General features: G+C 37.6%; 1 protein-coding gene across 1 annotated transcript; it reads right to left on the minus strand.

The window, feature by feature from the left end:
• Positions 1–2,463: 2,463 nt before the first annotated feature.
• Positions 2,464–5,200, minus strand: LOC140016853 (uncharacterized). Its single transcript, XM_072070886.1, has 4 exons — positions 4,749–5,200; positions 3,719–4,073; positions 2,784–3,664; positions 2,464–2,662 (listed from the first exon to the last, which is right to left on the minus strand). The coding sequence occupies exons 1-4, from the start codon at positions 5,198–5,200 to the stop codon at positions 2,464–2,466; spliced, it is 1,887 nt and encodes a 628-aa protein (XP_071926987.1).
• Positions 5,201–20,636: the final 15,436 nt, after the last annotated feature.

Genomic DNA, 20,636 nt, shown 5'->3' on the forward strand with positions numbered 1-20,636 from the left:
TTGAGGTAATAAATAGCGTAATTCTTCTTTCTCGAGTCATCATGTTGTCCCAATACGCACCCCATAGCTTCATCCAGAACATGCAAATACATGATCAGAGGTCGACCGGACTTGATTGGCACTAAGACCGGAGGGTTCAACAAATAATCCTTGATCTTATCGAAATCTTGAACAAAGGCTCACATGTAGCCATTAACTGAACGATAAATCTGTCGATAAAATTGATCTTTCCCAAAAAACCCTTTACGTTCTCCTGAGTTTTCAGTATCGGCATCTCTCGTATTATCTTGATTTTTGCTGGATCAATCTCAATTCCCTTTTTACTGACAATGAGCCCTAATAATTTACTGGCGGGAGCCCCAAAAGCACATTTTGCAGGATTCAACTTCAAATTGTATTTTCTTAACCTTTCAAATAATTTCTTCAAATCAACGAGATGGTCTTCAACTTTCTTAGATTTAATAATAATGTTGTCCACATAGACTTCCATCTCCTTAAGAATCATATCATGGAACAAAGTGGTCATGGTCTGCTGATAGGTGGTTTCGGCATTCTTCAATCCGAACGGTATTACCCTATAGCAAAAGGTTCTCCATGGGGTGATGAAAGTTGTCTTCTCTCTGTCTTCTTTGGCCATCAGAATTTGGTGATACTCGACGAAACAATCACCGAAAGATTCAATTTCATGCTCCGCAGTGTTATCCATAAGAATATGAATATTTGGCAGTGAAAAATCATCCTTCGGATTAGCTTTGTTGAGATCCCTGTAATCGACGCATACTCACACTTCTCCACTTTTCTTCGAAACAAGTACGAGATTTGAAAGCTAAATGGGATAATAAGACACCATGATGATTTTGGCATTGAGCTGCTTCTCGATCTGCTCCTTGATTTTGAAACTTATATCTGGCTTAAATTTGCGCGATTTTTGTTTTACTGGTGAAAATTTTGGATTGATCAGCAATCTATGAACCACTATGTCTGTTGAAATCCTAAGTATATCATCATACGACCATGCAAACACATCTTGAACATGGTTAATAATTCAATCATCTGTTTTCTCTGTTCCTTATTCAAGTGCATACTAATTTTGATTTCTTTAACCTCCGTCTTAGTGCCAATATTAATAATTGCTGTCTCTTCAAAATTCGATTTAGGTTTCTCTTCATATTATTCAAGAATTTTTAAAATAAACTCAGATTTCTCCTCGCTATCACTCTCATTTTGAATTGTGGATTCCATAATTTCAAATTCGTGAGAAATATGGAGTTTGCAATCATCAACTTCCAGAATAGTGATACCTGAAAGGTCAAATGATTTTTTTTTTTATGATTTGAAAACAAAGTAGACATGTACAATAAACAAGCAAGAAATAATGAATATGAACAAGGAGTTTTCATTGAATTAAAGAACAAAAGACAAGTGCTTTGCAAAAATAAGATATTAGTTGAAATAAACACATTTTCACGGGAACTGCATAGTGGGAGTGAAATTTTCATTGAAAATGCATATTAACATGACACTGAAAGGAAACAAATAATTAAAACAGAGTAGTTTTTGTGATAGATTTCAGCTAAGGACAATCCCATTAATTTACCGAAATTTCCTTCGAGAGGGAATGTAATCAACAGTCTAGTTCTATATGTCTCCCTCAGAGATGGCCGGAAACTCCATTTTCGTCAATGGCTCTTCCTCACAGGTAACTCTGACAAATATTTAAGACAAGCTTGTTTCAATCTCTTCAATTGGACCCTCATTTTCCAATTTTGACAGAATTATTCCAGATAACCGAGGAAATGTGTAGTGCAATGGTGGAATACTCATGGTGGTCTGCTTGCCTTTCTTCTCTGCCTTCTTACGAGTTTGCATTTCCTTCTTGTCTTTGGTAGCCGGTTGAAATCCCAATTCGAATGTGTCCTTCTTACCAAAAACCTCTAAAGGCTCCAGGATACTTTGCAAATTTCGTTCCAAACCTTTGCTAAATTCAAACCTCCCTCGTATCATCTCCTTAGCCATCATTACACTAGCTTTTGGAATACCCATCTTTGTTAACGAATTTTCCTTAGATATCCGATTCACAAATACAATATTAGCTACATGATAAGGGCAGACCAAAGTTTTTCTACCGTTCTCCTCTATTAGGGAGAAACACCTCGAGAGAGTCCACCAAAGAGCCCAATATATAACTCAGAAACCCAACTGTGATCCAAAAGTTTAACCTATTAGGTCTTGAACCCTTACTTACATATTAACCACTCTTTCTCCATCTCTCGGATCAATGTGAGACGTAATCTTTATACTCATGAACCTAATAAATCTCTCCCTTCATGAGTAACCCTCACATTAAACCCAAATTTACAAGCTCTTCTTCGAGCCCATTCTTAATACTCAACACAAGCCCAACTTATCACTTAAAGTCACTTCTTTTCCCAAACATGAACCCACTCTTCTTCAACATTCAAACTAAATTTTTTGAACCTCTGCCAACCCTTGGCTCCATCTTCCACCAACTGGACCCCCTGCCAAACCCATAGCATATCTAGTCCAATAGGAGCCAAACTCTTTAGCACTTTGGTCCACCACCAAGAAGAGAATTTTCATCGGTCCAACTCTGAGAAGAATCCACTTGTCCATGAGTAGCCCAGTCTCACAACCTGAAAGTCTGATACCAATTTGTTAGGGAGAAACACCTTGAGAGAGTCCACCAAAGAGTCCAATATGTAAGTCAGGAACCCAACTGTGATCCAAAAGCTTAAGTTATTAGGTCTTGGGCTTTTACTTACATATTAACCACTCTTTCTCCATCTCTCGGACCAATGTGGGACGTAATCTTTATACTCATGAACCTAACATCCTCCTTTGACGTAGAATTAACAATCATGGTGCAATCGTCCTCAGTGAACATAGTGATAAGTTGATCATTGACAATGAACTTCACTTTCTGATGGAGAGAACGCAGAACGACACCAAAAGTGTGAATCCAAAGTCGTCCAAGTAACACGTTGTAAACGCTCGAGAAATCCTTGATTTGGAAAACTGTTTGAAATTGGACGGGTCCTATCTCTATCACCAAATCAACTTCGCCCATTGGCTCCCTTCTAGATCCGTTAAATCCTCTTATTATCGTTGCAGATGTCCGCAGTCTAACATTTGAAAGTCCGAGTTTCACAAGAGTGTTCCATGAGCAGATGTTTAAGGTAGATCCATTGTCTATCAAAACTCTAGACAGTAGCTTTTCATTGCAGCGCACTGAGATATACAACGCCTTATTATGCCCAATTCCTTCGGAAGTCAAGTTATCATCAGAAAAACTTATGTGATTGGCAGTTATAACATTTTCCACAACGTGCACGGACTTGTCAGTTGGGATATTCTTTGGTATCCGAGTCTCACCCAGAACCTTAAGTAGTGCCTCTCTGTGCAGTTCAGAGATTAACAGCAGGTCTAAAATGGAAATCTGGGCAGGCATTCCATCCAATTGCTCCATGACCTTGTACTCACTCCTTTTCAGCATTTTAAGAAAATTTAATGCATCTTTTTTGGTCACGGATGACTTAAATGGCATAGAGTTCTTCTCCACGATCTTCCTAAGTTTGGCAACAGTAACCCTCTCCTCTTTGGGCACCTCAACATCCCCGATCAGTAGAGCAGGTTCATTATAGTCCTATGGTACTTCTTGCAAGTTATGTACAGGTGATTGTTCAAGAAATTCGAGTACCACAGGTTCCGGTAAATCCAACACAAAAGGCTCTTCACTATTTTTCAACAACTCTTCCTCTAGCACAAAAGGTTTCTCAACTACTCCAATTACTTCATTCTCATCCATGATGTATTGGGTGGGCTCCTCAAACTCCTCGTTAATGGTAATGGCCCCTACAATGCCCTTGTGTTCAGGAAGTGAATTTCTACTGATATCTGGTCCTGACTCACCTCTTCTTCTCAAAACTATATCTCCAACATCAATCATGTCTTGAATCTTATCTTTTAATACCCAATAATTGGCAGTAGAGTTTCCAAAACTTCCAGAATGATATGCACAAATGGCTTGAGCATCATAGCCAAGAAGGACGCCCCTAGGGTATGTTTTGGGAGGAACCACGTCAATTTTATCAACAGTCTTAATTTGCTCATATAATTGGTCGAGCGATCAACCCAAGTTGGTGAAGGTTCGATATTGATTTTGGTTTTAGGTTTCATTGGTTTGAGGATAGTTATAGGATTGGTTATTTGGTTGAACTGGTCTTGAATTAAAAGGAAGTCAGGGTCGAGTTTGCAAATTTGGTTGAGAAATCTGGAAAAATGGTACAGGTATGTTTGTGTAGTTGGGTCAGGGGCGGAGTTGGTTGACAATAGTGTGATAGACAGGACGGGAGTTTTGAAAATACGGGTAGGGGGATGAGTAGGTGGGTCGGTTTTGAAATCTTGGTCTAGTCGGGGGGCCCTGATCCCAGACAAAAGCATTCTCTCCTTCCTTGTTCTTGAATTGAGGTTTCTTGCCATTACTACTCTGACCTTGCAAAGCTTCTAGTTGCATTTTCAAAATTGACACGTTGACTATCTTTCTTGCTTTGATGAATTCGTCAAATTCCTCTAACTTGTTTACAATATCTACAAATGAGCACCCAGTCATTCAAAAAATTTTCTCAAAATAAGGCGGGTCATGAATTTTGATAAATGTTCGAACAATTTCGTCCTTGGTCATAGGGGGTTCCACTTTAGTAGCTAGTTTCCTCCAATACTTGGCATACGTCTTATGATCCTCCGACAGTTTCCTCTTAGTCCCTTCAAGTGTGGTTCTCGTTGGTGCAAGTTCGCAATTGTACTTATACTGCCTCACAAAAATCGTTGACAAGTCTAACCAAATCTTCATCTCTTCAGGTTTCAAATTAGAGTACCAATCCAAAGCATCACCCTCCAAACTTTCAAGAAACAGACGTACAGGTAAGTTCTTGTCTTTCACCGGCTTTCCTAGTTTATTTGCAAACATGTGAAGATGCATTTTTGGATTTTCGGTGCCATCATATTTGCTAAATTTGGGAGCTTTAAAATCCATAGGCAATTGCATGTTCGGGAAGAGGTAGAGTTCGTTACAGTCCAAATCCCCGTCCTTGCTCAAACCTTGATTTTTCTTCATAAATTCATCGAATCGATCCAATCTTTTCAATAGGTTTTTGTCAATCGGAGCGGAGGGCTCACCCATTTTTGCCTTTGTTTGAAATAGGACTGCAAACGAGTCGAGTCGAATTTTGGGTTAATCGAGTTGAGTCTCGACTAAATTTTACCGAACTCGAACCCGACGAGCCGGCAATTTAAAACTCGAGGTCGAGCTCGAAAAAAATAAAAAATAATTATTTTATTTAAAAATAAATAAATAAAATAATATTTTTTTTCTTAATAAATAATAAATTATTAATGATATATATGTAATTTACTATTAAAATAAGAAAATAAAAAAAATATATACTTAAAATAAAAAATATATATACTAAAATAAAAAAATAAAAAATATTATATATATACTCGAGCTTGCGAGCCGACTCACGAGCTAACGAGTTTAATATTTTCAACTCGAGTTCGAGCTCGATTTTAACTCGAGTCAGCTCGAGCCGCTCGTGAGCGGCTCGATTCTTTTGCAGCCCTAATTTGAAAGGCGATATCCAACATGAAAAACTCTGTGGTGGGGTGATGGGGTCCTTGAGGGTCAACGGGAATATTCATGCTGATTTATGGATAGCTTTAGGGAATCTAGTGACTGATTGGGTTGATAAAGATGTTGCTTGGGTAGGTGTGTGGTAAACTGGGGATGGGATATGTAAAAGTGCCTTCAGTCGGACTTGTAAAAGATGGAATGAAAGTAGTTGGATGATGTGACATGTGAGATGGTGGGTTTTCTAACTCGTGTTGGTTATCGTCGGCAGGTACTTGATTGTTTTGGATACCGCCATTGTTGTTCGAGACCAATTGGTCGATCATGCGCCTCTGTGTCTATGTCGCCATTTCCGTACTCAATTCATTGAACCTATTCAACATTTCACTTAACTGGGCCCCAGATTTGCAGCGTTTGAAGATGGGATTAACGCAGACCTCTCTAATGATTCTGGATGAGTACTCATGATTTCGCGATTTTACTGCTTAATGATGGAGCTTCTACAGGTAGCTATTTTGAAAAATACTTGATAGTAGAGGAAAGAAATCGGTATAGGAATGGATTTTGCATCAAATTACTATAATTTATTAAAGGGAAAGAAGAAAAAAAAAAAGAAAAAAGAAAAGACATGAGTTAGTAGATATTTAAATAATTCGGATGCATGACCTATAGGGGAACCTTTACGCCAAAGGTCGGCCTAACATGATACAATACCCTCAGGGTAAAATTTCAATTTCAAACCTGTAAGTAAATGTAGAAATCAAAATAGAAATCCTCATTAAATACTGACAAGTTTAATCATTTTTTACAACTTCATTGATAGTTTGGCTGATCATTTTTACAAAATTCTCATGCTTTGCTAAACTAGTACGTTGAGACTCCCTAAAACTCCCTATACTAAGTTTTCGAATTCCTTCTTGAATTTTGTCAAATGCATCTAGTGCTCTCTCTTACTTTTCAATTTTTCTTCTCTCTCTCTTTAATTGTGATCAGACGTCTTCCAAGGCATGATCGTCACTATAAGCTGTAATTGGTAATTTTCGAACTCTTTTTTCAGCTTGTCTATCTGCTTTTCAGGGCTAGCAGGAGTAGACTGTGACTTCTCTCTTGCTTGTTCGACTATCAGTTTGATCCACTCGTTATATTTCGAAATGATCTAAGGTTCCAATTTGTTTACTTGTTCCAAGTGCAGGTTCTCTAAACTACGAAGATTCTCCCAAGCTTTCAATACCACGTTCCGACTCTCAGTAACTGTGTTGAATATGATATTTTCAATTTCTTGTATCATCGGAATTCTTTGTGGATATCAAAATTGCCTCACGACTCGTTGCAAAATATATGCGACCAATCCATTGGTGCTTGCTAGAGGGATACAACTGTGTTGGGTAGTCGTGAAAATCGGATCCCTAACTTTTGTCCAATCCAAAACCCATTATATCTTATCGAGTGTCAAGTTATCGAACTCTTGAATAAACTGACTCGAAGATGCAATTCGATAATACTTTTTGACCCTTTCTCAGTGTGATTCGATCCAATTCTCTGTGGAAAGAATTGAGCATCCCCTTCGCTAGATGCTCCATTGCCACATTTGAAGTATCAAATTTGACCCATAGAAGAAACCTCTCTTCTTTTGACATTCAGTAGCAGCCGTGAAGATGTTGGCAATGATAACAGATACCAAGGTAGGGGTTGTGATGAGGAGGTTGAGGGAGCTATCCAAGTGAAACAAGTGAAAGTTCCATTGAGGCCTATAACACAAGCTCGCGCGAAGAGGTTAGATGCCGCACTACAAACATTGGTTCTTGCGGCCCGAGAGTCCAGTAGAGAGTCAAAGGCCATTGAGGGCCTCAACGAAGCGAGAGATGTTATTCTGCTTTCGGCCATCTATGAGGATTAGCTGACCATGACTTGGCTAAGGGCCCATAGCCTATTATCAGTATAGTAGAGTGTAATAAAGAGGTCCACCAACTTGTGGTCTGAACTTTCGTCATTGTTAGTCTTGAGTCAATGGGTTAGGCCATGTGGGCCACGTAGTTAGTTCCTACACTGAGCTATACGGGGGTCTTGCTGACCGGTCAACGAGTCGGGGGTCCAAGAGGCGACGCGCCCCTGCTTGGGGGCCCGGGGGCGCAGCGAAGCCTCCAGTGGGGGTTCGGGGGCAACGCCGCTGAAGCTTACGGTCTATAGTTAGTTGGGCTAGTTTCAGCCAAGTGAAGGCCCAAGGGGTTGGTCGAACCTTTCTTGTTATTTTTCCAGTTTTATTAGGTCTTAGTCATGGCTATAAATAGCCTCAAATCGGATGTTACATTCACTTTTGATGATTAATAAAATTACATTGAGAGTTCTCTCAAAACTTCTTTGAAGCATCTATTGAATATCTTAGATTCATTTTTAGGTATTCAATCGATTTATCAATCTAGGACTGCGCTAGATTGTGGCGTCCTCTATTAAATACCGAGGTTCGTTGACCACGTGATCAACGGGTCTAGGTTATCCGCTGTGTTCATCATCTCTAACGTGAATCCTACCTTCTAGATCCTTCCTGTCTGTACGGGTTGCACGGTTGGTGCCGTTCGTATCAGGTTGTTTCATTAATTCCTAAAAATAGACTTTGAACCATATTGATAGTGGAAAAGGTGATCTTTTCATGCTTCTGCGGGAACAACAACAGATTGACCAAAATTAATCCAAACGCTTGCACTCGCTTCTCTTCCCATTGTTCTTTACTTATGAAAAAATCGATTTAGTACTGTTCATAGCACATCTTTTTCCAAATCATTAACACAGAAACTCTAATGGGCACGATTTCGCATCTGAGTGTTGGTTCATGCTAGCTTTCCTTAATCCCAAAAACCTATAAAACTGTTCTCTTGTTCCACTAGTTGGATATATCATAGGGTAACTTTTCCTAGGTACTTGCAATAGTCCTTCTATTTCCTCTAAAATCGGTATTAGTTCACATTCACCAAATCGAAAAATAGAACTTTCTGAATCCCAGTACTCAAGCAAAGCTTGAATGATCGTAATATTTGGGGTAATGTTTCGGAGACTCGGTAAATGTCCCACATACTTGAATAGTCTTTTCACGTCATGTGTCATGTTATTTTTCTAGTATGTTAGTTCCCAAGGTATTTGGTTTAGCATTCTGCAAGGAGCCATCTAAGGAGAAATTTCAATTTTAGTACCTTATCTCAAGATTTTACCCCTCAGGCAATACAAAATTATAAACATGCAAGTCTCATTAGATTACATATTTGAGACACGAGGTGGTTTATTCCTAATATGGAATTCCCTATGCGACATTCTCTCTATGGTTAATGCATGATAATAATTTATTAAAGCATACTAAATATACAATGCAATAATTGAAATATTACTTAAAAGTACCCCATTTAAACGCCGAGTAAGCCTAAAATGATGTGCAATACATTTGCATATTATTAATGCAATTAACTAAAATTTGAACGGGTTTGTTATAAATGAAGGTCTTGTCCTAAACGAGTACCATGCTAGAACTCTTATTTCTAAGGTTTGTGTATGCAGAAAAAGAGAAAATAAGGAAAGGTTAGTTCAACAAATAACACATAGCACGTTGGGACAATAAATGATACAAAAATAGAAAGTAAAGAAAGAGGGGTGGAATCCCTTCTCTCGTGTCTAGTATTCTTAATTGGGTAAGATTGACTCTATCCTAGGGTATTTCTAATATAAATGCCTGAGATTTAGCTTACTAATGCATCTAGACTCGATAAGGTTTCAGATTCCAAAACCTTCAGACCAAGAGGCGAAAGGTCATCAATCCCAAAGCCTTCGGTCGGTGGTTTGAATGATCCCTTAGGCATCGCTATGGGCGCAGAGCACACCATCCGCCTACCTAAGGAAATCGATTCTAATCCTACAAGGAAATGTGGGATGACACTCACGAGGAAAAAAATAAAAATAGGGTAAAAGTAATGCATGCATGTACGAGGTGCTTCCTTTTGCGAGGAGAGATTATAATTAAAACGCGCGTGAAGGGTCTAAGGTGATATTCCCCCACCTAAGATGCAAGCGCGATACAAGTATAAAAATATAAATAAATGAAAGTAAATAAACAAATCATCGCATACGTGAATATCGAGAGATGATTACATGTGTGAAAATGCAAAAAACCCTAAAAGAAGGAAAAAGAAAGAGTAAAAGAAAAATGCAATCTAAACATCCTAATGTGATATGTAGAAGGATTAGAAAAAGAAAAGTATCAACTAAATCAAGTGCTCGGACTCTCTAAATATCCCCAGTGGAATCGCCAGCAGTCGCGCCCCATTTTTTTAAAAATAAAATTACGAGTTATAAAAAATGAATTTTTGATTAATTTTGAGTAAAAATGAAAAAAAGAGTTTTTTTTTAAATAATAAAAGGAAAAGATGACATAAAATGGGATTTAAAAAGTGCGACGGTTTTGGCCCAAAATAATAGTCTAAAAAGGATTTTTAGGAAAAAATAGGAGTCGCCACTTGGTATTGAGTTAAGGTGTATCAAATCACCTAAAAATGTATTTTTAATAAAAAATAAATGAAACTCTTTTTAGACAACTTCAGATCTTTGAAAATAAGAGAAAAGAATTCAGGAGTCACGGTTGAAGAAAGGGAAGACAAAGATTTGATAGAACCAAATCTAAAACACCCTTTCAATCTAGTCAAAACTAGTTGCGAGATTTAGTCGAAATTTTTCTTAATTTAACCTATAAAACTTATCACATTTGGATGTTTCTACACAGATGCAAATCTAGACCTAGTTAATGTTGAGAGGGTCGAAATATCTCTTCAAAATTTAATTGGTGTAAATAACATTAATTGTGAATGTCCAAAATGATCCTTAGAAGAGATCATGAATATGCAAAGATAAGAGTGAGACTCGAAGAAAAGAAAAATTATAATAAATATACGTGACCTAAAGGAGAGGAATGTAACATAACAGTACAGGGGACTAAGATTCCTGATTTCAATTTTTCTTTTTATAAAGGAGATATGAGCGTGCTAAAGTTAAAAAGTCATATTCGTCCATTTCCCATATTTGAAGGGTGACTCTCCTAGTCTTAGTCAAGCAAATGAACTAATCTTTTATCCAATTTTCTAAAGGGAATGCAAGTTTAAATATCATGTTTTGCACACATAGGGGTCAGGGGAATAATATATAGAGGAAATATCATGCAAAATGGTCAAGATCCTAAAAGTAGAAAATATGCATGAAATGTAGTGATTTGTTACGCAAGCATGTGATTCTAACGCGTGGACGGTCTAAAGGGTCTAGCATTGGACTAATTCATTTCTACAAGTTTTCACTAGCGTTGGACTAGTGAAAAATAGGGGAGAATGGCCACAACTAACGTTGGACTAGTGTGATGACGTCATGCATTTATTATAACTAATTAAATCATATAAAGTATAATTAAAGCAAATAAACACATAATGCACATAGAGCACATAACACATAAGTATAATTTCTAGATGCAAAACCCTAATGAAAGCGAGTAAACACATAAGCACACAAGCATGCAAGCACCCAAGCAAATAAACGCAAATAAGAATCTAACTATCACATTCGAGGCTCTAACTACAATCTAAGGAGGAAATTTTAAAATAATAACCTAATTACTACATTTATCTAACTAAATATATTTTTAGCAAAAATTAAAACCTATCTATTACATAGGCTAGCTAAATACATGTTCTGAGCACCTATCTATCACAATTTGACATTTTAATGCCTCTCAAATAATCATCAAAATTAAATAAAATAAATGAAACTTAAAATGCATAAAAATAAATAATAATAAATAAAAGAAAAAACACTCAAAAACATGCAATTGCACATAAAACACATTGGAACTAGGGCTGCAAACAAACCGAGTCGAGTCGAGTTTTGAGCTAATCGAGCCGAGTCTCGACTAAATTTTACCAAACTCGAACTCGAGCTCGAGCTCGACGAGCTGGCAAATTTCGAGCTCGAGCTCGACTCGAATCAAGTCGAGCCGAGCTCGAGCTCGAAAAAAAATAAAAAATAAAAATTTTATTTTTAAAAAAATAAATAAAAAATATTTTTTTCTTAATAAATAATAAAATATTAAGGATACATACGTAATTTTACTATGAAAATAAAAAATAAAAAAAATATATATAATATAAGTAATTTTATTATTAAATAAAAATAAAAATAAAAAAATATATATATATACCCAAACTCGCGAGCCGGCTCCCGAGCTAACGAGCTTAATATTCTGAGCTCGAACTCGAGCTCGAGCTCGACTCGAGCCGGCTCGAGCTCGACTCGAGCTTGACTCGAGCGGCTGGCGAGCGGCTCGATTCGTTTGCAACCCTAATTGGAACACATAAAAGAATTTAAAATAATAAAAGATATTACCTCCCTTAAAGTTGTAGTTAAATAGGGTGAAATTTGCCTTAATTATGCTCCAAACTCAACAAAATAATCAAGGTACCAATTTAATCATAAAGAAATGGAAATAATCATGCAATCTACCAATTAAAGCACTTAAATGAAATATAATTAATAATTAAAGGAGAAAAGAAACTTGTATTTAAGAAACCATAACAACTAGGGACTTAATTGCAAACATTAAGAAAGTTTAGAGGTTAAAATATAATTATTGCAACACTTTGGGTCAAAAATAAAGCAAAAATAAGTTCAGTGACCAAATTACAATTAACATAGAAATCTAATTGAAAGAAAACTAAAGTTTCTAGGGTATTAGTAAAATTACTTAAAAGTACAGGGACTGATCTACAATTTCATCAGCACATCTTCAAGCAGGATGCCCTAAACCCGACAAAAGGCCTCAAGGACAAAAGACGGGCTAACCCATCACTTTAACCAAATCAGCCCAACCAAAAGGGATGGGCTTCAACCTCTCAGAACCCATACGAAACCCAATAAATAAACAAAAGCCCAATCCTAACACCCAAATAAAATAGACTAGATTTTTATACCAAAACCCAACCAAACAAACCTCAACCCAAACCTTCAACTATTTTACCAAACCCAATCAAAATAATAAATCTATCAAAACTATTAAACCTTAAATTTCATCCTAAAATCCATAACTAATCTGTTCAAAAATCATATTAAAACATGCCAAAGAAAATTAAAATTTAAAGGGGCAGAAATGATTGATTTTTCCAATTGTTTTGCCATATCAGAATTATTTAGAAATTCGAGGGCAAAAATGCAATTTTTGGAAATTTCCATGCATCTCCTTCGAAGCTTTCTCCTACATTCTGCAAATTCAGAAGCTTTCTTGTTGCGGTTTTCTTTTACAACCCAGGTATGTTTATGCTAGAAAAAAAAGAAAAACTTAAACAAATATTAAAGATTTATCAACTGAAACAACGAAAAGCTTCAATCCAGAAGAATCATCATAAAAAAAAAGCAACAAAAAGGTAATAAAACTCATCAAACTCGTGACACAAGATCTCAAGTTCCCGTTCAAAAAACTTCATTTTTCTTTGTGGAAGTGCAACAAATTAAACAAAGAAAGGGTTAGAGTTACCTGACAGTGTTGTTAAATTAAAATGTACGCGAAAATCCCCAAGAAATTTGCACAGATTCTGGAATGATGATCAGAGAAAATTTGTCGCAGGGACGTGCAGCGTTGGAGAATCCGCGACTTCGAGCTCCAATTCGGCCATGTTAGAGGTGTTTTTACGGGATTATTTATGAACAAAAGTTGTTGTCTGACATCTAGGGAAAATGCAGAAAAATAAATCTCACCCTAAGAAATGGAGATTTGGTCGAAATTTGACCGGGAACTGGGCTGGTTCATCAGCCTGGTCAAGAATTTTTCTGCTTATTCTTTTTCTTTCTTTCCTTCTGTTTCTCCCTTTTCCCTCAGTTTTTATCTCGTTTTTTCTCTTGTCCGCCGCCTCTATTCTCTCCCTTTTTCTAGGGCAGCATTTTTGGACCCCTTTTATAGCAACAAATCTCCCCCAAAACCTAGAAACAATGGTGGGGATAGCGTTGCATTTTTTTGTAGCATTTTTGAGCCACTTGATCAATCTTCTAGGTGTCAAAACACAAGATTAGATGTTTAGTCCTTGTTTAAACGTGGAAGGCCAAGAAAACAGGAGCAAAAAAGAACTAAAATTGCTCCAAATGTTGCCAGCTACTTCTTGCACTTCTTACAGGTACAAGATGAAGAAGAAGAACTTCTACGCGTGTGCAATTTTTTTTTTACAAAACTGATTTTGATGATTTTTCTTTTCTTGTTTCCTTTTTTTGCTTTTTCTTTCCTTTTCTTTTTTTCGATTTTTCTAAAAATGATTTTTCTCAAGAAATAGAAATGAAACAAAATAAATTAAAATAAAATTTAACTAAAAATGAACAAAAATAGGAATAAAATGAAGAAAAATAAGAAAAATAAAATGGTGATATTTTGGTGCCTACAGTTTGATGCCGGTTTTTCTGGCTCCTCCTGTACTTGGTGTAATAATCGTTTTGGATGGGCACGAATTTGGAAGAGATTGGATCGGCTCTTGATCAATAACTCATGCTTCGATGCTGGCCTTATGGTTTCTGTTTCATATCTGGCTAGGGACCCGTCAGGTCACTCTGCCCTTTTGCTCTCTTTCACTACGAGGGTTGATGGGAAGCCTCGATCTTTTCATTTTATAAATGCTTGGTCTACTCATTCCAGTTTTAGGCATGTTGGTAAGGCCTCATGGCAGCAAGAGTGTGTTGGCTCTCCTATTCAAGTAGTTTGCACTGAACTGTCACGCTTAAAAGTGGATATTAAAGTTTGGAATAAGCAATGTTTTGAAAATATTTTTGATAATACAAGGAAGGCTAAGGAGGCCGTGCTTGCAGTGGAGAAGTGTGTGGAGGACGATGACTCAGGTGCTGCGCAGGAGTCCTTACAGCAAGCCATAGCAGAGTGGCGTCGGTGTTTGTTAGTAAATGAGAGTTTTTGGAAGCAGAAAACGAGAGTCCGCTGGCTAGATTTAGGTGATAAAAACACTAAGTTTTTTCATTAAGTAGTTAAGCAAAGTAGGTTACAAGCAATAGTTCATCGAGTCCAAGATGAGAATGGAAATTGGCCAACATCGGAAGATGACATAGGTGTATAAGCTGTTCGGTATTTCTCCTCACTTTTTTTGGCTAAGCCTACCTCTTCTTGGGATTTCTCACCCATTATCCCCAAGTTAATTCAGCCTTCTAACAATGATATGTTGGAAAAGGTTCCTTCAATGGAGGAGGTATAGCGTGTGGTTTTCGATATGCATGGGGATAGTGTTGCAGGACCCGATGGGTACTCAAGAAAATTTTTTACTTTTGCTTGGGATATAATCGCTCAGGACACATTTATAATGCAGTTGTTAGCTTCTTCTGTGGTATGGTGCGGAGTTACCGAGGAGTGTCACAGGTACATTAATTGTGTTAAACCCCAAGGTGCAAAACCCAAATTCTTTTGCTCAGTTTCGGCCTATTAGTCTGTGTAATTTTTTCAATAAGGTTTTCTCGCAGATCCTTGCTGAGAGGTTAGCCCCATTGCTGCCTCTCCCCTAATCAAAGTGGTTTCGTTTGTGGTCGCTAATATCTGATAACTTCTTGCTTGCTCAGGAGATTATTATGGGTATTGGAAGTAAGAATAGGGGGAAAATATTGCATTAAAATTGAACATGACAAAAGCTTGTGATAGGGTGTCTTGGGTCTTCTTGGTTAACGTCCTGCGTGCATTTGGTTTTGGTGAAAGATGGACAGATATGATTTGGCATCTGCTCTCTAATTCATGGTTTTCTGTTCTCATTAATGGGATGCTATGTGGTATTTTTTCTGGCTTCATGAGCGCTTCGTCAGGGGGATCCTTTATCCCCTTACTTGTTTATTTTAGGTGCGGAGGTCCTATCTTGTCTGTTAAATCAGTTTCTATTAAATCCTGGATTTCGTGGATTCAAGGTTCCTAGGGTTTGCCCTCCTATTACTCGCTTAGGTTTTGCGGACGATATTCTTATCTTTTCTAGTGCCTCGACACCATCTTTGAAGCTTTTAATGGAGACTTTGGAGAGGTATGAAAGCGTCTCATGCCAGAGGATAAATGCCGCAAAGAGTGGTAGTATGGTTCACTCGAAAATGCCTCGAGATAGGAGGGGTGTAATTTAGCGCATCACGGGCTTCTCTCAGAAGGAGTTTCCTGTACACTATCTTGGATGTTCACTATTAGTGGGGTGACAAAACAAGGCCTTTTTTAGGATTTAAGCAATTTGGTGTACTCCAAGATTAATTCCTGGAAGAATCGTTTGTTGTCTCCAGGAGGCAAGATTGTTCTTACAAAACATGTGTTGTCCTCTATTCCTCTTCACTTATTGGCTGCGGTTTCACCCCTGAAGTCTATCTTGGCTACTGTTGAGAGGCTTTTTGCTAACTTTCTTTGGGGTACCGATGATGATGCCTTCAAATACCATTGGATTCGTTGGAAGGATCTTTGTGCTATTAAAAAGGAGGGTGGGGTATGTCATTGGTCCATGGTAGACGTTGTTAATGCTTTCTCAGTCAAGTTGTGGTGGAGGTTTCGACAGAATTCATCTCTCTGGGCTAATTTCATGATGGCTAAGTACGTTTCTAATGCCCATCCAGGTATGGCAGGTGGCTCAGTGGGGGCTTCAAACACGTAGCATAGGATGCTTTAGGTGTAGGAATTGGCTGAACAACACATCACTTTTGTTGTCCGATCTGGAAGTTCAAATTTCTGGTTTGATAATTGGCTAGGGTCTGGGCCTTTGCCTTTGCGATTAGGCAATGTTTCGGATCACAGGGTCTCTGACTTTTTAATAGATGGCAGATGGAAGTTTTAGTTATTGGTGGTACGGGTGCCTGATGACATAATAAATGAGATTAGCTAGTTCACTCTCCCTAAGATTGAAAAGGGTGTGGATGACTTGATGGTCTGGTCAACCTCAAAGTCTGGAGTTTTCACGCTGCGCACGGCTTTTGATTTAGCGTGTACTCATGTGCTGCAATCTTTTATCCTTTTCGGGATTTGGCATCCCAGACTTCCATTGAAAATATCCTTCTTCCTTCTTCGATTATTGAGAAATCGATTGCCTTTGGACTCTACAGTATGTAAATTTGGTATATCTGACCCCTTGAAGTGTTTTTGTTGTGCCGAGGCAAATGTTGAGACTTTGGACCACATTTTCTGTGGTGGTGAAGTAGCTGTCACAATATGGAAATTCTTTGGCTCTGCTGTAGGGGTTTTGAACTCGGGTGTTTTGGTATGGGTTTACATGGCTGGTTGGTAGTTTAGCTCACGTAAGAATGCATTTATGTAATTTGTTCACCTGATTATTCCTTCTTTGATTTGTTGGAATATTTGGAAGGCTAGGAACATAGCGCGTTTTGAAAGGAAAGTTTACGCTTTTGGTGCTATTTGTGGATTTATTTTTGATGATGTGAAGAATCTCTTCAATCTACAGTTCCCAGGGCATTCTTTTGTCTTTACGACACGGCCGGAGTTTTATGCCTCTCTCATCTCTGCATGTAAGTAGTTTCATTTAGGTTGGTGAAGTGGTTACGGCCGGCTATGGGGGTTTTTAAACTCAACTCAGATGGCTATTCAAGAGGCAACCCTAGAAGGCTAGGGGGTGGTAGAGTCTTGCACAATGGTGAAGGGAAGCTCCTGCTCACTTTCTCCTCATTTTTTGGGAGTAGAACCAGTATCCAAGCTGAAGCGAGAATCCTTCTTCTTGGGGTTAATTTGTGTATTTCACGTGGATATGCGAGAGTGCAAGTTGAATTGGACTCTTTGGTGCTAGTTCAAATATTGAAGCAAGCGTTTCGATGCCCGTGGAGTATTTATGTGGAAGTTCAGATCCTCCTTCAGCTTTCATCACATTTGGTCAGCATTTCTCATTGCTTCCGGGAAGGTAATCAAGTGGCTGATTGCTTATCAAAAATTGGCTGCGACGAAGGTTTTGACAAAATCTATTATCAGTTTTTGGATCCCTACCAAAGCCCAGGGGCCATTCAGACTGGACAGAATTGGTCTTCCTTCTATTAGAAAGTGCTAGGGCAATTATTTGATCGGGAGTAGTACTCCTTTTTTCTCTTCATGAGGTTGAATTATTGTATTGTGCTTCTGGGAGGTAAGGTCTATGTCCCCATCCATTTGTTTCTCCTATTAAGAAAATAAAAAAGCATAACTTTTTTTGACTAGATTCCAACTGGTTTAAACAATTAATTCAGCTATCCCATCCAATCAACTACTACTAGCAAAATTAAAGTCATTTGAGTAGAATAATATTAAGAAATTTCTCAGAAATGCAAAACAGAGCAAACAAGACATTGATACACTCACTAAAATTCTAGAAAAATATAAAACTTGCATTATCAATAGTTATATGTATGAACATATAGACTAATATTTCCATAATTTAAAGTTGATCTGTGAAAAATTGATAGGGTGCAATTTTATCATTTATTTTATTATTAATTTCCCCTGTTACCTGACCCGATGTGGATTAATTATTAGATTCTACTTACTTTTCGTAATTTATATTTATTCCAGGGAGTAGAACAAAAATATCATAATATGTGCCAATTTGACAGTTGTCAGGAAAGAGTTCAAGTAGCAGGCATTCAGGGTATTTTTGGAATATCAAGACGCGACCCTCTTTGGTAATTTGCAGAAGACAGCATAAAAGAAGAAAAAGAACGCAGGGCTTCAGCGTTCTTTCCCTTGGGGGGCTAGAGCCACCGCACAGAGCCAGGCATTAGAATAGGACTTTTGATAGAGGGAGGAGCAGAGGATTTTTCCTCCTGAAGCTTAGTTTTCCTTTGACTTTTCCATCGTAGCTTTTGAGGGGTATCTTCCCACGCATGTCAGAGAGCAAAATTGGGGAGAACTTTAACTTTTCTACTTTTGAGATTTGAGTAGTCTTTTGTTCCTTCTTGTATGTCGGACGAATTGAATTTTCCCAATTTCAAAGCACGATGGCCGCGACTTTTGCTACAATTTTGCGTGGGTTTTTCATACCAAATATGAATTAATCTCTTCACCCTAGTCAAGGAACAACGGATGCTTTGGCTCGCCTAAAATTATGAGATCGATTTAATTTTATCTTTTTCTTTTATTTATTGGTATTCATATATTCCTTGATTATAGTGCTTATGATTATTTAATTAATTGATTGTCTTGGATCCGAATAATTAGTTAATTTGGTAATCTACTATCAATTAGGATATTAAATCCGTAATTGTTTAATTGCCCTGAAATAGTGACAGCTGGCATGATTGGGTTTGTGTCAGGGGAATACGCGGGCTAATCTAAAATAAGCCTGGTAGTGCGTTATTTGATTAGAATAGGGCTTCTCTAATACGTAAGGCAATTGGGAAATTAAATCTTATGAGCGTACTTAGGATTATTTTTCAATTAGAGCAGTGATTAACGGGCGTACCTTAATCACCGACACAGTAAGGAGGGGTTGACTGTCATCGCTTGTTTGACAGTTATAACCTATTTATTAGTAAATAATTGGAATTGCCTTTGCATCGATGATCAATTAGGTGAACCATTGCTGAAGTTATTCCTTGGCTAGATCCTTAATTATCACTCATTTGATTTTAGTAATTTGTTATTTAATTTCTAGTTGGCTATTTTATTTTTATTATTTTTAGTTGAATTGTTTAAATTATCACCCCTGATATAAAAACACCCCCTTGTCACTGTGAATTTGAAAAGGAACAATTACTCCCAATCCCTATGGATTCGACCCTGCTTACCGCTATTTATAGAAATTACTTTTAGTTTGAGTAGGTTTTTATTATTGCACAGGCTTCGACAACCTGTCAATTTTTGGCACCGTTGCCGGGGACTGGTGCCAGATTAATTTGTTTCTTTTTGAGTTCACCCTGTTTTCATTTTTAATTTATTTTTCTCTTATTTTTTTATATAGTTTATGGCTGCTAACATTTCGTATTTTGATGATAGACTGGATTTCATTCCTGAATGGGGTTATGAGACTCATGTTTTTCCTAATGATCAATGGGTTGTTGCAAATTGTGAAACTTATTTTGACTCAAGTTATTCAACTGAAACATGCACCGCATTTCAAGATAATCTAAGTGCTCCAATTGATACTTTTGGAGACTTCCTACCTTAATTTCAAACGTGGTATGACCCTTACCCAAACAGGTATGACCAAGGATGGTGGGATGATTCCAATTTTAATTATGCGACCGGGCCAATGGATTTTCAACAGCAAGAGTCTCAACAACCATCGTCCATGTCAGGTATGTCTCTTCAAGAAATGTTTGAAGTACTCGCTACTAATACATATCGATATCATCAGGAGACACAAGCAAACCCGCGTGACCTGGTGGATCAAATGCATCAATTGACATCCACGATAGAGCGATTAGCTTCTCACCTTGAAGAATTGCCCTCACAAACCAATATCAACCTTGAAGAGGATGAGAGTGCAGTTATCCCGCCAAGTAATATGGAACTACAAGAGTCTCAAGAAGGAGGATCCAAAGATGCAGTTGAAAAGGAAGTTGAAGTGCAAGAAATGGAACCCCAGTATCAACTTGTTCAAGAGAATGAATCCAGTGAACAATCTTCAAATGCGGTTACATCTCATCCATTCTTTCATCAATATTCTCCTGACTCTTATTCTTCAATTCCTGTTAATGAAATTGACTTTATTATACCAGAAAAGTTGAAATTTCATGACAGGAATAAGTTAAGAGTGGAGATGACAAAATATCTTGAACCAATAAATGCAAGTGATGGAGGAGTGAGTGGAGAATGCAGATCATTGTTGACTTGTTTAGCGCCATTTACTAGTCCATGAAAGCCCGTATCTCGTGTGCTCAAGAATTATTCTATTTATGAGGGTTATCTGGACTATATAGATGATGAAACATTAAGACGAGCCACAAGATTTTATCCTCCATGAACAAAACATGATAATGTCTAGCCAAAGACATTAAAGAAAGA

Source organism: Coffea arabica, chromosome 11c (assembly GCF_036785885.1).
Source record: "Coffea arabica cultivar ET-39 chromosome 11c, Coffea Arabica ET-39 HiFi, whole genome shotgun sequence".
Lineage (NCBI taxonomy): Eukaryota > Viridiplantae > Streptophyta > Magnoliopsida > Gentianales > Rubiaceae > Coffea > Coffea arabica.

Coding starts and splice junctions, on each gene's coding strand:
- LOC140016853 (XM_072070886.1), bottom strand. CDS start 5,200: ATGGGTGAGCCCTCCGCTCCGATTGACAAAAACCTATTGAAAAGATTG. Junction 4,074..4,748: donor CTGTCGGAGGATCATAAGAC/GTATGCCAAGTA, acceptor AACATACCCTAG/GGGCGTCCTTCTTGGCTATG. Junction 3,665..3,718: donor TGGATTTACCGGAACCTGTG/GTACTCGAATTT, acceptor GAAGTACCATAG/GACTATAATGAACCTGCTCT.